Source organism: Sander lucioperca, chromosome 6 (assembly GCF_008315115.2).
Source record: "Sander lucioperca isolate FBNREF2018 chromosome 6, SLUC_FBN_1.2, whole genome shotgun sequence".
Lineage (NCBI taxonomy): Eukaryota > Metazoa > Chordata > Actinopteri > Perciformes > Percidae > Sander > Sander lucioperca.
In genome coordinates, this window is record NC_050178.1 from 18,710,493 (window position 1) to 18,725,863 (window position 15,371).

General features: G+C 39.9%; 1 protein-coding gene across 3 annotated transcripts; it reads left to right on the forward strand.

The window, feature by feature from the left end:
- Positions 1-3,515: 3,515 nt before the first annotated feature.
- Positions 3,516-14,965, forward strand: LOC116034531 (deoxyribonuclease gamma-like). Of its 3 annotated transcripts, none has more exons than XM_031277232.2 (11): positions 3,516-3,606; positions 3,933-3,985; positions 5,558-5,643; positions 5,750-5,844; positions 7,285-7,371; positions 8,349-8,458; positions 8,551-8,666; positions 10,665-10,819; positions 10,918-11,014; positions 11,112-11,208; positions 14,156-14,965. In XM_031277232.2, the coding sequence occupies exons 3-11, from the start codon at positions 5,563-5,565 to the stop codon at positions 14,242-14,244; spliced, it is 927 nt and encodes a 308-aa protein (XP_031133092.1). In that variant the 5' UTR covers positions 3,516-3,606; positions 3,933-3,985; positions 5,558-5,562; the 3' UTR covers positions 14,245-14,965. The 3 variants fall into 3 exon arrangements, with proteins under 3 accessions (XP_031133092.1, XP_031133090.1, XP_031133093.1); XM_031277230.2 differs by having other exon boundaries at positions 3,517-3,606; positions 5,298-5,643; XM_031277233.2 differs by lacking the exon at positions 3,516-3,606 and adding an exon at positions 3,797-3,814.
- Positions 14,966-15,371: the final 406 nt, after the last annotated feature.

Genomic DNA, 15,371 nt, shown 5'->3' on the forward strand with positions numbered 1-15,371 from the left:
AGGGGCGCTATGCAGTTTTGGCCATTTCTTCGCTGTTTTCTCGCTTTTTGCTGGCAGGTTTCTCTATAGAGCTCCCCCTACAGCTTTGGAATAGATATTTCGGCAGCTCCGATGTTTACTCGTGTCTGACTCCTCGCTCGGTCAGTCTTGCCGTTTCCTCTCTCTGTTCCTCCCACAATGCTTTCCTAGCTTTCTGCTTCTTTTTGGCCGGCTCAGCCATGACGATAGCGTGAAAAACTCCATCGCTACCTTGTTAGCCGGTAAATTCCTGAATAAGTGTATGTTTGCAGTGCCGTGAAGCAATTTGTTACATCGCGAGACCTGATATCACGCAATACTTCCTGATGCTGAGGCAGGTAGCTCGCCAGCCCAAAGTTGCAAGGCTGGTTTTTCCGCTCACAGGTACTAGGGGGGGAGCGGGACGACCACCATACAACTCGAAAAAAGTCATATAACCATTCCAATGACTCCGAAGCTGTGCAGTTAAGGTAAACTGAGTTTAAAAAAAACTGCATAGTTCCCCTTTAAACACAGTACCAGTACTCTACTGCATATTGGGGAATTATGATGCTCTGCTGTCAGCCACGTTGTCTGATTTTATTCTGCTACTAGTGGGTGACAGAATCAGGTTTATTGCCAAGTAGATTTTCACATACGTACGAGGAATTTGCCTTGGTGTTTTGGTGCATAACAATACACATAGTAAGAGGAAATAAAAGATAAAAGCAAGTACTGCAAACAGTCAAGAAACATAAACTAACACAAATTGACAATAAAAAACATGATAAAAAATATATATATCTACAATATATTTTTTTAAACAAAGAGGTAAACCGTTTTTTGTGGGATTGTGCAAGAAAATCATTTTTCATCAATTTACTTGAAAACGGTTAAATCAAACCAATAGAGTTTTTAATGATGAATGCTGAAAGCTGATGTTGACTGATATCAAGAACTTCTGTCTCAACTCCATATCCTGTTTCCTGTTTGTGTCCCTTGTTTGTACATGAACCTCTAACAGGACGTTTGAAGAAGAAGAAGGATGTCCCGATGGCTCATCACAAATTATAGATGAATGCCAGAGCTTATTTACACATATGATATCATTACGCATTTACTTACAACGCTTATGGCTTCAGCTTTATGTTATCTAAAATAAACCAATCACAAAACTGTATTTTTTTGTGCTTTATTTGTCATTGAAATGTTCACACATATTTCAAACATATACAGTATGTATATTGAAAAACATAATTTGATACAGTTCTAAAAGTGTAGAATGCTAGCTAAATCTGGATCATTTAGCTCAACATTTTTTGACCCTGTATGGTCTAATAGAGATGCGACGTCCCTCCCCTTCCGGAGGACCCCATTAGTCCAGTCATTTTAAGCCAAAATGGAGGTCAACCTAGGACAAATTGCAACAGAGGCAACCTCAACTGAATTTGTATCCTCAATATGTCCTGAGTAAGGGGGAAAAAAAGCCCCGAAGAATCCCATTAGGGGAAAGTTTTGAAAAAGACACAAATATAGCCTATTCATACGCCTATTCATTCATTTCATCTTTACCCTATTCACGTGAATAGGGTAAAGATGTTAACCTTTAGATAGCACCATGAAAATTACTGAGTTGATTATTTACATCAAGACAAACAAAAAATGTATTACAAGTCTTTTGAAATAGTTTGTTTACATGGGCAAACGGTGCATAATCTAATTACGTATGTAATTTGCATAAATACCACAACGGGTCTAAACACTGGGTATAGCCAGGTGAAAATGTCTTGTTGAATCTTGTTGACATATAACAGTAAAATACTTAATGTTAAGGTCTGAATGGAACCCATTTAGGCTACCCATGAGCATTAATACATAGAGGCGGGAAGAAGTACTTTAAACCAGCGTTTATTAATTATTATTGCAGAGATGGGGTTTGGGGGCTGGGTCTGTGGGACTGTTTCTGGGGGATGAGTCTGAGGGAAGAACAGGAGACAAGGGTAAGGAGAATGCAGAAGACAAAAGGTAGGTCCTGTTCCCCATCTCTGCAATGATAATTAATATATGTTTGCCTCCATTTACGGAAACCCCACTTTCAAGGCCCTCTTTGAACCTGATTTCCACTGGTCCTAATTTATGGAATCTTGCGAACATGACCCCTCTTACTTGATTGGATTTCCTGCATGAAATCAGGACATGATCCACAGTATCCTTTTCCTCATACAGACTGCAGTGCCCCGTTGGGTGTTTTCCTATTATAAAAAGTGTACTGATCAATGTACTGTGACTGTTACAGCCACAGCAAACAAGCACAATTTAAATGTGACCGTCAATATATCTAATAACACCAAACCCGAGGATAGTTAAAGTAAATGAAAGGTTATTCACAAATTAACTAGCCTATTATTGATTAAAACAAAACTATGGGAGTCTGGAGAACAAAAGAAGGGAAGAAGCCTGAGCCAAACCATCAAGGGCCGTCAGACCCAGAACTCCCCCCCCCCCTAAACTAAAGAGTAGTGACCAACTAACGGAAACAAAAACCACAAAAACTAGACTACCAGACCTCCATCCTCAAAGCAATGAAACACAAAAGAAGATAACAGAAAACAACAGAAGACAATGGTGATCAGAGCTGCTCCATTCTGTCTCCCAGCCTTTTATATCCACCCTCAATCAGATATCAGGAACACCTGAGATGAACAGAGGACAAAGAGAGCAGGGCAGGGAGTCCGTAACAGTGACCAATTCTCAATTTACTGATAATGTACAGTACTTGCTTGTATTGCATGCAAGCGTCTCCCTTTTTTCCACTATCCCAATAGTGTTGCCACTGTTTGGAAATTTCAATCCATGCTATAACACAAATCTCTTATGTGTAAGTTTATTTGTATAGCACCTTTCACAGATAAAAATCGCAACGTGCTTCACAATAAGATGTAATACAATACAACAAATAAAAATACAAGTACATTTAAATACAAATAGAACACATAACAAACAACCATAAAGACCTCTCTACTAACTAAAAGCCTGCTTGAATAGCAGCGTCTTCGATTGCTTTTTAAAAGATTCGACAGAATTCACACAACGCAGAAAGGGAGGAAAGTCATTCCACAGCCTAGGAGCCACTGATTGGAATGAATGACCGACCCCCTTTAGTAGCTAATAAATAATAAACTATAACTATATAAACTTATAGCCTCTGACCTAATGATCTCAGACTACGGGTGGGAGTATGAAGCTGTATCAAGTCAGAGATGTAGGGAGGAACTTGACCGTGCAGGGCTCTAAAAGTAAGGACCAGGATTTGAAACTGAATTCTATACTGGACTGGTAACCAGTGAAGTGCTGCTACAACAGGTGATGATGTGTGCTCTTTTGTTAATGTGAGGTATGTTTAAGCATGGCTGCGGGCACAAAACTCCTCCCAAAGCGAGTTTTTTTTTTCTTCTCTTTACTCTCGAGTAGTGTCTGTCTGTAGCCTACCACCTGTAGGCTACCTGCGACCAGAGGGGCGGAGTGGGGGAGGGGGGGGGGGCATGGCCTGGGGGCAGACCGCGCCCACCTAAAAAACATCCCATTGTGCAAGCAGGAACAAACGAGGAAGTATTGCTGACGGATAAATAGTTATTTTGATGAACATGCGATGTGAACACATCGCAAAAGACTGCCTGTGCCAGAGACGCTATGAATAATTAAAACATTTCATTTAGTGGCGAAGTGGGGATTTTCTTTTCTTTTTTTTAAGATTAAAAGGTTAATATAATAGATACATCCTTGAGCGTCTTCCGTGTTTCGGTTTTAAACGCCTTTGGTAATAGTTTGCATACTGTGTGTGTGTGTGTGTGTGTGTGTGTGCGTGTGTGTGTGCGCTTTGTGGTCAACACAGACAGACACTTCCTGTCAAAACACGTCTTATCAGTTTTCTGCAGAGTGCAGTTTGTTTGAAGAGTCAGTAGCAACTTTGCGTGTTTCAACCAAACCGGTGAGTTAATCTTGTTTGTTTTAGTTTTTTTATGGACTAAAAACCTCTCTAAAGTAAAGCACTGGAACTCATGCTCTTACTAAAACCTGAATACTAAGGTCTGGCTTAAACTTAAAATGTCCAAAATGAAACTAAACTGCTGTTTGTGGACCGTGTGGCACCCTATTTTTTTTTTTTTTACAGTCGCTGATGACACCACAGCAACATTAACGTTGATACTATATACTTGATACTAAGTTGTCCTATAACATAATGTATATTTGTATAATTTATTAAGTGTAACATTAAATGAATGTGTAACGGTAACATATGAAGCATTTAGATCGTGGGAGTCCTGACAGTTAAAATAGTTGCATGTTTTTGTGTGTGCATTTTAGGGCTGGACAATATATCCATATTATATTGATATCGTGATATGAGACTGGATATCATCTTAGATTTTGGATATCGTAATATGACACAATATGGTTTTAATGGCTGGATTACAGTAAAATTTGAACTTACCAGACTGTTCTAGTTTTTCTATTATTTGCCTTTACCCACTTAATTATTATATACACATTAATGATGATTATTTATCAAAAATCTCATTGTGTAAATATTTCTTTGTAAGCACCAATTGTCAACCCTACAATAATCTCCGCAATATCGATATTGAGGTATTTGGTCAACAATATCGTGATATTAGATTTTTTCCATATCGCCCAGCTCTAGTGCATTTTATGCATAGCAGGCCTACTTGTACTTTACTCGAGTATTTCCATTTTACACTTCACACTTCTACTCTACATATCGGAGGGAAATATTGTTATTTTACTGCACTACTACTGTAGTTAGTAAGGCTACTTGACATCTGAAGACATTTTGTACAAAACATGTCATCATCTTATACAATATGACCCATTATTATAGATAAAAAAAAGAAATAGTTAGAAATTTCAATAAAGCTCAACTATCTCCAACATTAAAATGCTGCTTATGTTATAATGAAATAATCCTATAATGTAACATATAATATAAATCTCCATAAATGTGCCACTCTGAATTAATACGTTTACTTGTGTTTTTACCTTTAAGTGAGAACATTTTGTTGCTCTTTTGTTGACCTACTCATCCAGGATGATAGTCCTTGAGAACATGGGAATTACATTTACCAGACCTGTCACACCCCCACTGCAGACAGAGATATTGCTTTTCCTGAGTTCTATTCACCCTTGTTGTTACTCAGACATCTTAAATACACAAGCCCAAAACCCATTGTTTTAGCCTTGATGTGACAGTATGAAACCTTGCTCTGAATGTTGATCTTCAGAGAGAATTCTACAGCCGTCTTGTGGACTTCTGTCTCCACTGAGCAGTGAATAAAACTCATCTGAACCAGCGCAAATTTGGACCTGAAAGAATATTTTCTTCCACGCCAATCACGGTGTTTTCGCCCTCGTGCTGTTTTTTCTCCAAAGCTTATTTCTTGGTTTCACATATTGCATTTACCGCAATTTCTGTTCCACATTTATTTTCTGTCCCTACTTATTTAGTTCATTCATCCTCTAAAACGTTTGCAATCATCTGAAGTCAAAATGAAGATCGCAGCCTTCAATGCCAAAAACCTGGGAATGAAAAAGGTCACAGACAAGCTGGTCGTTAAACACCTTACCAAGGTAACTCCTTCATTCTGATTTTATCCAGAGAATACAGATGATAATAACAACATACAGTACAGTATGTTCTATTTTAACATGTTGACTGTGGATGTGTTTCCTGTAGATCATGTCTCGGTACAGTGTGGTGGTGATACTGGAGGTGATGGATACGAGCGGTAAAGCGATGGAGAAGTTACTGAAAGAACTCAACAAGAACAGGTGAGTTAAATGTCTTACATGTCAGTCCCTCCAGAAAAACGTGATTATGCGATCGCATAATTCAATGCATAATCAGCCAAAGTCTGCATATTTATGTGGGGGCCGCATTTTTTCAAATACGCCATGCTTTCGCCGCATAAATTGCCGATTACCGCACAAAATATGCAGGGCTTGCATGATTTCATAATCCCCGCATTTTCGTTGCAAAAAAGTCACATATATCTTAGCAGAAAGTTGAAAAATGTTGCGTTTACTTCACACAAGAGCAGCCATTTTCCCCTGTTGCCATGGGAATGTTATGAAGTGACGTAATTACGTGGCGTGAACATCATCAAAAAGCTGCAAACCCCGCGATGAAGCCATGATGAAACTGCAGTTTTTGCAAGTTCCCATAATTTTTGCAAGTTCCCACAATAAAATCATCGCATAAAATTGCATAAATATCCCGCATATTCCATCGCATTTTTTAAGAAAACGTGCTGCATAATCAAGGATTTTTGCCCGCAACAATCACAAAAAAAACTCCGCATTTTTCTGGAAGGACTGACATGTAACACAGTTCAACTGGGAGAGACTTTATTTAAAAGTGAAATAAGTTTAAAGTAACTAGTAAGTTTAGTGCGTAACTTTGGTTATATTAATGGACGTCTGTTACATTCAAGCCATTGCCAAATCTGTATTTTTCAGTATGGCTATGTTCAGAAGATTGTGTCGTCTGGCGACTTTCGCACACAGAAACTCGAGTGAAGATAATGACCTCTTCTGAAGAGTCCATCATGTGTTTTTGATCCTCCGTGTCCTCCTTGGCTACTAGCAACTGCGTGGGGGAGGGGTGGGGGTGGTGCGCTGTAACAGAAGGCTTGTATCATGTGGATGCGCCGACAGTTTTGTTGTCATTACTTAGAATTCCTCATGTGGGAGACAGAAACTACTCACTATAGCTTTATAAACATGGTCTATGATAGGTTGATATGTTGCCTGAAATGACAACTGACAGCAGCATAGAGTAGAACACATTTAAAGTTTGAATGCAACAACACGATAGCTCACAGAGATTGTGGCAAAATCTGGTTGGTTTAACTGGAAGAGTAAACGCCGACATTCAGCTGATGACAATGCAGCTGATTAGGTTGGGAGAGAGAGGAATGTGAAGCATAGAAGTCTTCCTGAATGAACTTATACTGAGCTTCATTTCCTTCTTCTACAATTCAATTTTTACCAACTCAGAATATTATAATTGAGCAAGTTAAGCATCTAAAAGTGCAGTCGATTTGTTTGAAAGAAGTTGACGGACAGCATTAAGCAAAAAACGAGAGGCTGTGTTACTACAGCCCCCAAAGAACTTACTGATGATTTAGCTAGGCCTACTCTTAGCATCACACCTGAGACACTAGCAAACTTCTTGTAACTTAACTTTTATGATGTTTCTGTTTCCCTCAGCTCCAACAGAGACCGTCCTTACTCCATGAAGGCCAGTGGCCAGCTTGGACGAGACACCTACAAGGAGCGCTTTGTTTGTTTCTACAGGTAAGACAGCTCAGGTGAACCATCACTCTCAAATTAAAGCTATTATGAATTGTTGTGATGTAAATATATGGGTTTAACATGCAGTTTGTGGTACATGTAGCTTGCAGAATCAGAAAGAGGTTCATGTAGCACCATAGACTGTAAAAGGAATGGACGTAGCAGCAGTGATGTCACTCATTGGTTTGCAGACTGCTGTTTTTATGCTTCGAGTTTGGCATTTTGGCCGTTGCCATCAATGTCTTTTGAACCCTTCTGAAGCAAGATTTACCGGCGGGTAAACGCAGACCTCTAGGTACTGCCGCCATTCACCTGCATGTACGACAGTACAGACAATCTGCAAACTTTCCCATAAGTTACCAGCTAATGCTAGCGGTAACTAGCTAGCTCAGTTGGCAGAACCCTGAACAAGCAGTTTTTAGGTGACCAAAACTTTCCAATTCACTTTGATGAAGTGAAAACACACAGTGAGAGGGTCAAAGTTTGAGATGAAAACATGGGCAACACCCCAAAACAAGTTCAGGTCTATTTGAATGCCCACCGTGCCATGTTTAGCATTGCTAAGCCTCTGTCCTGATTGACAGGTCGGTGTGTAGCCACGCCCCTAAAGCATGCCCTGCTTTATCGTCTATTTTAAAATAAATGGGACCATAATTTACCAAATAAACATCATGCTGTATTGAAGAAGACTTGAAGCTAGCCGTTGAGGTCATAAACTTGTTATGAAATTGTTTGCTGAGGTAATACATCAAGAGAGAAGTAGGATATTTCCCCTTAGACTTCTATAGAAACAGACTTTTTTTTGGAGCCAGTGGAGTCGCCCTCTGCTGGAAATTAGATACAATGCAAGTTTAAGGAGCTTCAGCACTGGCTTCACTTTTCAGACCTGGAATCTTTGTCCATTGTTTTTACAGTCCAAGTGTAGCATGCATACAAACACATCAATGTCTTATGTGTGTGTTTATATGTGTGCGTCTCAGAGAGGCTGATGTGACACTGAAAGATTGTTACCAGTATGAAGATAATCAAGTTGGAGATTTGGACGCCTTCGCCAGAGAGCCCTTCGTCCTGCGCTTCAGCTGTCCATCTACGCGTATGTGTTACATACTGTATGTTTCTATAAGTATTATATACTTTTAGTCTAAATGTGTCTAAATGTCTGTTTACTGTACCGGTGTATTCCAGTGGTGAAAGACCTGGTTCTGATCCCAGTCCACACCAAACCAGACGACTCGCTGAAGGAGCTGGACGAGCTGCATGATGTGGTCGATGCTATCAGGAAGAAGTGGAAAACTGATGTAGGTTTGATTGCTTGACTCTGTTAGAAAGTGCCACATAAATGCAAATATGTGAGAATGTTGCCTTCCTAACTCTGAAATTTACTGCCTGACACAGAGGTCCTCTTATTCCAACTGAACAGAACAATTTTTCATGTTGCAGCAAACATTGTCTTCATGTTGATTTTGAAGTTATTTGGGTGAGTGAAATAATCCATAGGCCAGGATATTGTAATACACTATTGTTTGGTCCAGAATTTATAATTAGTTATTGAACCTTAGTTCCTATGAGACAGAGGTGTTTTCTTTCTTTAATGTTCTGCTCTCTGACAGTTCAGCCTTTAATCAGTCTATGGCTGTTTATATCAAGGAATGATCACTGATACTGTCAAAGCCAATGCTGCTCTGGGTCTGATGGAAAAAAAAAGAAAAGACTGTTTAGTTTAATTTGTCTTTAATGTCTTTACGACTGAAGACACAATAATGCATCAAGAATATGATTACGTTTTTTTACTTTACTTACACTTCCTGAATTTCCAAATTTGTTATATTGAGCCTAAATTATTTGGATTTGGTAAACCACAGTCACATTCTACTTGTGGAATGTAACTAAGTACATGTATTCAAATACTTCATCTGCAGAATTTCATCACCCAGAAATCGACCATCAATTGTGCGAGCAGCTCCTAATGACTCATAATTACGTTTCTTGTTAGGCGCGGACCTCTCTTGGTCGTAGCATTATCGCAAGAGCAAACAAGGAAGTGACAAAGAATTGGAGCGCCAAATACAGCGTAAGGAGGCAGGTTTGGGTAGTGGATGGGTCAAACAAATCAGGGATGCACCGAATCCAGGATTCGGCTTTGGATTCGGCCAAATATTGGGCTTTTTGACTGGGTTCGGTTTCTGCCAAACCGTAGAATTTTTTTCCACCGAACTGAACCCTACGCTTGCACTACACGCGCTCCGTTGATTACGGGAAGGTCTTTACGTAGGTGGACCGTTCAATGCAAAGGCTGTGAGAAAGTGAAAATGGAACTTGTGAGCAGAAAAAGTGTTGTTTGGCAGTACTTTCAGTCAAAAGAAGTCAAGTCCAGCTACATGTTCAATTTGCAATGCCGATTTGTCTCGTGGTGGCAAAGACCCTAAACAATACACAACATCGCCGCTGTTAAAACATTTGCGTAGAATATGAGTTGTGCATGAAGGAATCTACAGACAGCAGCCAAAATGCAGCAACTTCAGGTACATTACATACATTAATGTGTTTATGTGTTAATGTGTTTACTGTGTTAATGGACTGAGGATGGGAGTAGGATTCGGTATTCGGTTTCGGATTCGGCAGAATCTTAACCAGTGGATTCGGTATTCGGCCGAACCCCAAAAATATTTATTCGGTGCATCCCTAAAACAAATACATGACTTTCGCTCAGGAAACCAGGGTACTTATTTTAAGCCAATCCTTAATGTTTTACTAACCCTAGCCAAAGATACTCCATGGTTAATTTCATTAATTTCCGCATTTCAAGCAGCAAGTGTCTTACATTTCTAAATGGGCGTGACCTTGTATGAAATTGTAGTGAACATCATGTGGATGGATCGTAGACTGTAGGGAGTGATAAACAGTTATATGTACTTCACTTTTGTATTTTTATTTTCTGAAACATTATACTTCTACTCCGCTACATCTCGGAGGAAAGTATTGTACTTTTTACTCCACTACATTTATTTAACACTTTGATGAACTAGAAAATTGAAATGCTCTTAAATGTATTCATAACAGAATAATATAATAATATGTTCTATAACAATATAACACTTTGAAAGGAGCCGTTCTGCATAATCAGTACTTTTTTACTGTGGATACATTTTGCTGGTAATACTTTTTATACTTTTAATAAATAAGTAATAGGTGAACTTTAGTTATAGGCGTCTTTAGAACAACTGTATTGTTACATCTTTGGATACCTACAGTATGATTAACGTGAAGTTTTGGTTGTGTTGTTAATTCTTTTGCAGAACATAATGATTTTGGGAGACTTTAATGCAGATGGCCGTTATCTCTCCAAGAAGAAGAAGGACAAGATCCGCATCTCCTCTGCTCCCTATCATTGGCTGATAGCCGATGATGTCGACACGACCTCTAGTAACTGTAATGACAACACATACGACAGGTAATGCACATCTCAGTGCTACAGTACTATCTAAGCAGATTTTTTTTTTTTGCCTGTTTAATATTTTTAAAAGATTGTGATGCACTTCCTACCAACAGGATCGTGGTGTACGGCCAGAGCATGCTGGACACCATCGTCCCCGGCTCGGCCAAGGCCTTCAACTTCCAGACAGAGTTCAAACTGACGGATAACGAAGTGAGACTACTGTTTGTGTTCGACTGACTGACAGCTTATTGTATTTTAAAGGAGAACACTAATAATGTCACTATTTAAACTGTTTTTGGTTTCCTAGGCTCTGAGTATCAGCGACCACTACCCTGTGGAGGTGGAGCTGAAAACCAGTCAGAAACAGAAAGCATCGAGACAAGGGAAGACGCCTCAGAAGAAAGGTATTTTGATTTATTGACATCAGTGACACATACTGTATACTGTATTTATGCTTTAGAGTGGAACTCAAAGATCATTTCAATTTGATCAATCACAATCTTGAATTATTTGTGGCCGTAAAAAAAACCTAGGTATTTCAAGTATTGGGGACATAGCATCTAGAGCGCGAGCGTGCGGGAGGATTTTAGATGGAGCGCAGTTAAAAATGTTGGAGCGTCGCCTCCCCCCCTGCTCCAAAATTCGCTCCGGTTGCGCTCACACCATGAGTTTAAAGAAAGCATGCCGGAGTCCGTCTCTGTGTTACTGCAGCACAGTACATGCAAGTGAACGGCGCCCGCCCGCCCTCCCTCTCCATGCCACCATGGCACCGTTCATCTGATTAATACTATGCAGCTTATTTTTCTTTTTTTGGAGCAATTTGAATAGGGAAATCTGAGTTGAGCGTGGAGTGATATTGAGCAGAGTATTTTCACCACCCGACTCGGCTCACATGCTCTAATTGGGAAACGGTCTGTGAGAGCTGTATGGAGGCAATCCCAGCCCGCAGTTTTTTTTTGTTTTTTTTTCAGTATTTCGAGTACATCAGGTTTAAAGCAGTGGTGTAGTCTTGTTTTTTGTAGTGAGTATAATGTGATTTTTCCATCCCAGCTTCATACTCTCCCATCCCAGAACAGCACGTCCCAGAGCGACACCGCTAGAGCCTTGATCGGGCCAAATTTTTCCGTCCGAACCCGGCCCGAGCCCGACAGAGCCGTGACCGAACCCGACCCAAGCCCATCAGGCATTATGATATTTATGTCAGAGCCCGACACAGTTAAAATCTCGTTGTTTTTTTTCTCATACTAATGACACATGTACGTTTGTTTGTGTGGAAAGCATGCTTTTATTAAGCAACTGGAAGGCATTCGGAAATGTCAACAGATGAGCGCATCAGCGCACACGGGGGAACAAGCGCACGTTAATAAGCTGTTTAATTTAAAATGTTCAATGTGTTAACCTTTCCTGCTTGCTTCGATTCCGACCGTGATCAGAAAACCAGGGGAGACTCGTTACTCCAGGGGGTTAAAATCCCGTTTCTGGTGAGCAGATGAATGAACTTGGTTTTCAGTCTGGGGTTTATCTCGGACACCGCACACACTGTGTACAAAACTTAAACTTATTTCACCAACTCTGCTCCAGTCGCATCTACACGTCTGCTTCCTCTTTTCTCTATCTCTCTTCTGCCCACTTTACACACACACTGAACTCTCTTAAAGGAGCCGCAGCACCATTTTACAACAAATGCCTTATCACGCTGATGTGACCGAGCCCGGCCCGAACCCGACCATCATTTCTAAATATCTGTCCGAACCCAGCCCGGCCCGTCGGGTACCGTCGGGACCTGTCGGGACCCGTCGGGCTCGGGTCGGGTATCCATGCCTTAGACACCGCATGCGTATTTTGTAACGTTGCCGCGTATAGCATCTGCCTCATCTGGCTCATTTTCTGTGAAAACACTGATAGAGTATAGTTTGAGTTCGCTTTCGTTTTATATCTCCTATAGTCTATAGTCATTCACATTAGTTCAGTTCACATTTGCGCAGTGAGTGACCGCCAAGCAACTTTGTTGTTGTTACTACACGACTCGCAACACAGACGGGGTGAATTTATGAAGTGTAAAAGTTCTGTCACAAAACAATCATCGTTACGTATCCTCGGGCTTTTGTAAGTGGATATACGGAAAATATTTGACCTTTCCTAATGGGTATACAGCGTATACCTGCATATCACATACTAGTGATAGACTACACCACTGCTTTAAAGTATCAAAAGTAAAAGTACTCGTCCTGCAGAAGAATATATCTTCTATGACTAATAAGTGATTCTATCTGTTGTACTGTTGTAGCTGCTGGAGGTAGAGCTAGTTTTAACTACTTTATACAGAGTTAGCTAGTTTAGTCCAGGGGTTCCCAACCTAGGAGTCCGGCCCCTCCAAAGGGTCATCTGATTAATCTCAGGGGTCGTGATATGATTAATGGGAGAGAGAAAAAGAAGAAAAACAAAATTCTGAAACACAAATTTCAAATATTATTGTGAAATATTGATCCGTTTTGCATATGAACTCCGGAGATTGTCCAAAGTTTCCCTTTCACACATGTAGCACACAACAATAAATTGTCCATGATGCGTTCTCATTACTGAAAATTTCCTGTCGTCACAGTCTGTACAATGGAGCTTAAATGGTCTCTCCTGTCCTAGTATATGTCCTTCGCGTTCCACTTCAGGGATTGCTCCGGCGCTGCAGGAAATTCCACCGGATGCATGTATTTTCTGTTTCCTTCTGCTTTCTTTGTGTTGGAATTTGTAAATTTGGTGGATTTATGAGGACTATGGTTAACTGCTCCTCAGATCTCTGCAGGGTAAATCCAGACAGCTAGCTAGACTATCTGTCCAATCTGAGTTTTCTCTCATAAGACTATTTTGCAGCGGCTCTGTGCCAAGTTTAGCACCACCCATGACGATTCTGATTGGTTTAAAGAAATGTCATTAAACCAGAGCACGTTTTCATCCCATTCCCGAATGCTATGTGGAGTAGCCAGCCAGACCCTCCTTCAGCGCGCTTTGGAGGAGGGTCTGGCAAAGCGAGACTACTCCTGTCCACACTGGCTGCTTAAGCAATTTTTATAAAAGTGATGGAAGACAAAATCCACAGTTCTCTTTTTGTGCAAAGATGAATTCCAAAAAGTTACGACGCCAAGAAGAAGCTAATTAATAGCTTCAGCAGAGTTACAGTCACAGTGTTTCTAGTATATGCAATGTCTTGTTTTTGTTGCTATCGTGACAGCTCAGCATAAATATATTGTTTCAACACTGACTGGAAAAAGTGTGAACCAATCCTTTTTAATATGTTTTACTGGGCCAACCACACATTTCAGTTTTGTTCTGTTAATGTCTATTGAACACTAACAGGAAAACAGAAGAAGGAGACTACTAGAGCAAAAAGGAAGAGTGGACCATCATCAGACACACCAGCCAAGAGAAGACGTTCAAACAAATGACAAATGAACACACTTTAAAGATCTTTCATCAATCATCGTCGTGTTATTAGAATCTGTCACTTTGATTGACCAGGACAGGGCTTCACTAGAAGCGTGTTACACCACTATCTTTAGAACTTACATAAAAATACAAAAAGTTGGCAGATTACAGAAGATTACCAGGAATCTCACTGTATATTTTATTTTATTTCTTACTTACTTTGTTACTTTTTTGTACACATGACCAGCTTTTAATTGGCTGGATTCTGGAATGTCTTGATGAACTGCAAAAAGCTTGTTTTACTGCTCAGGTTTCCCTTATGTGTAAAAGTGAAAGCCCTCAAAAATGTGTTTTATTTCTTCGCTCAGATGTTTGAGCTTCACTGAGCAGAATCGTTTATCTGCAGATTTTGATTTTGTGACGTGGAAACTTGAAACCTCGACATCACAGAGACTTGACTTTACAGTGAAATAGGAGACATCTTGTGTCCAGAATTTAAAATATATATAAAATGAAAATATATATATATTGAAAATCAGTTTTGTTAATGAGGGAGAAGTATATTTAAGTTTAATAATTTTTAACGAGTATTTTTTATTTCTTATAAAACATGTCTTTACAACCTTACCAAATAATTCTGCAAGTCTTTCTGATACAAATGTGCTAAAAATGTACTGTACTGTATATCTTTGACAAAAATGGTTGAATTTGACAAAAAAGAATCTAAGTACTGTATCAACTCAAAGTCTGTGTACTTGTATTTCCTGAGCTTTCAACTGCATCTCACAGTCTTCATCAGCAGACAGAGGTTGATCAGTATTTATGCTCTGAAGCCGTACAGAGTGATATCCTGGATATTATGATGGAGTCCAGCAACTTTAGTGTTTACGTTTCAATTTGGGTTCTAATCTGCGCCAAGAAATTACCAACTTCTTCTCTTGGGACTACCAACGTTAAACTTCACAACCGCACTCCTGCTCTCCCTCTGACAGATTAGATAGAGACTGGCACAACCACCTCCGATTGGTCAACACTACGTTTCTGTTAACTCTTTCCTTGACTGGGTTACAGGTGCACAGACACACAGGATACTAAACCAAAAAGTTTCAAGCCCTTTGAACCTGTAATTGTTTGTCCTCTGTCACTA

Excerpts from the sequence above, each read along its gene's own strand:
- LOC116034531 (XM_031277232.2), top strand. The coding sequence starts at position 5,563 with ATGAAGATCGCAGCCTTCAATGCCAAAAACCTGGGAATGAAAAAGGTC. Across the intron at positions 5,845-7,284 it reads AAAGAACTCAACAAGAACAG|CTCCAACAGAGACCGTCCTT; the intron begins GTGAGTTAAATG and ends TGTTTCCCTCAG. Across the intron at positions 10,820-10,917 it reads AATGACAACACATACGACAG|GATCGTGGTGTACGGCCAGA; the intron begins GTAATGCACATC and ends TCCTACCAACAG.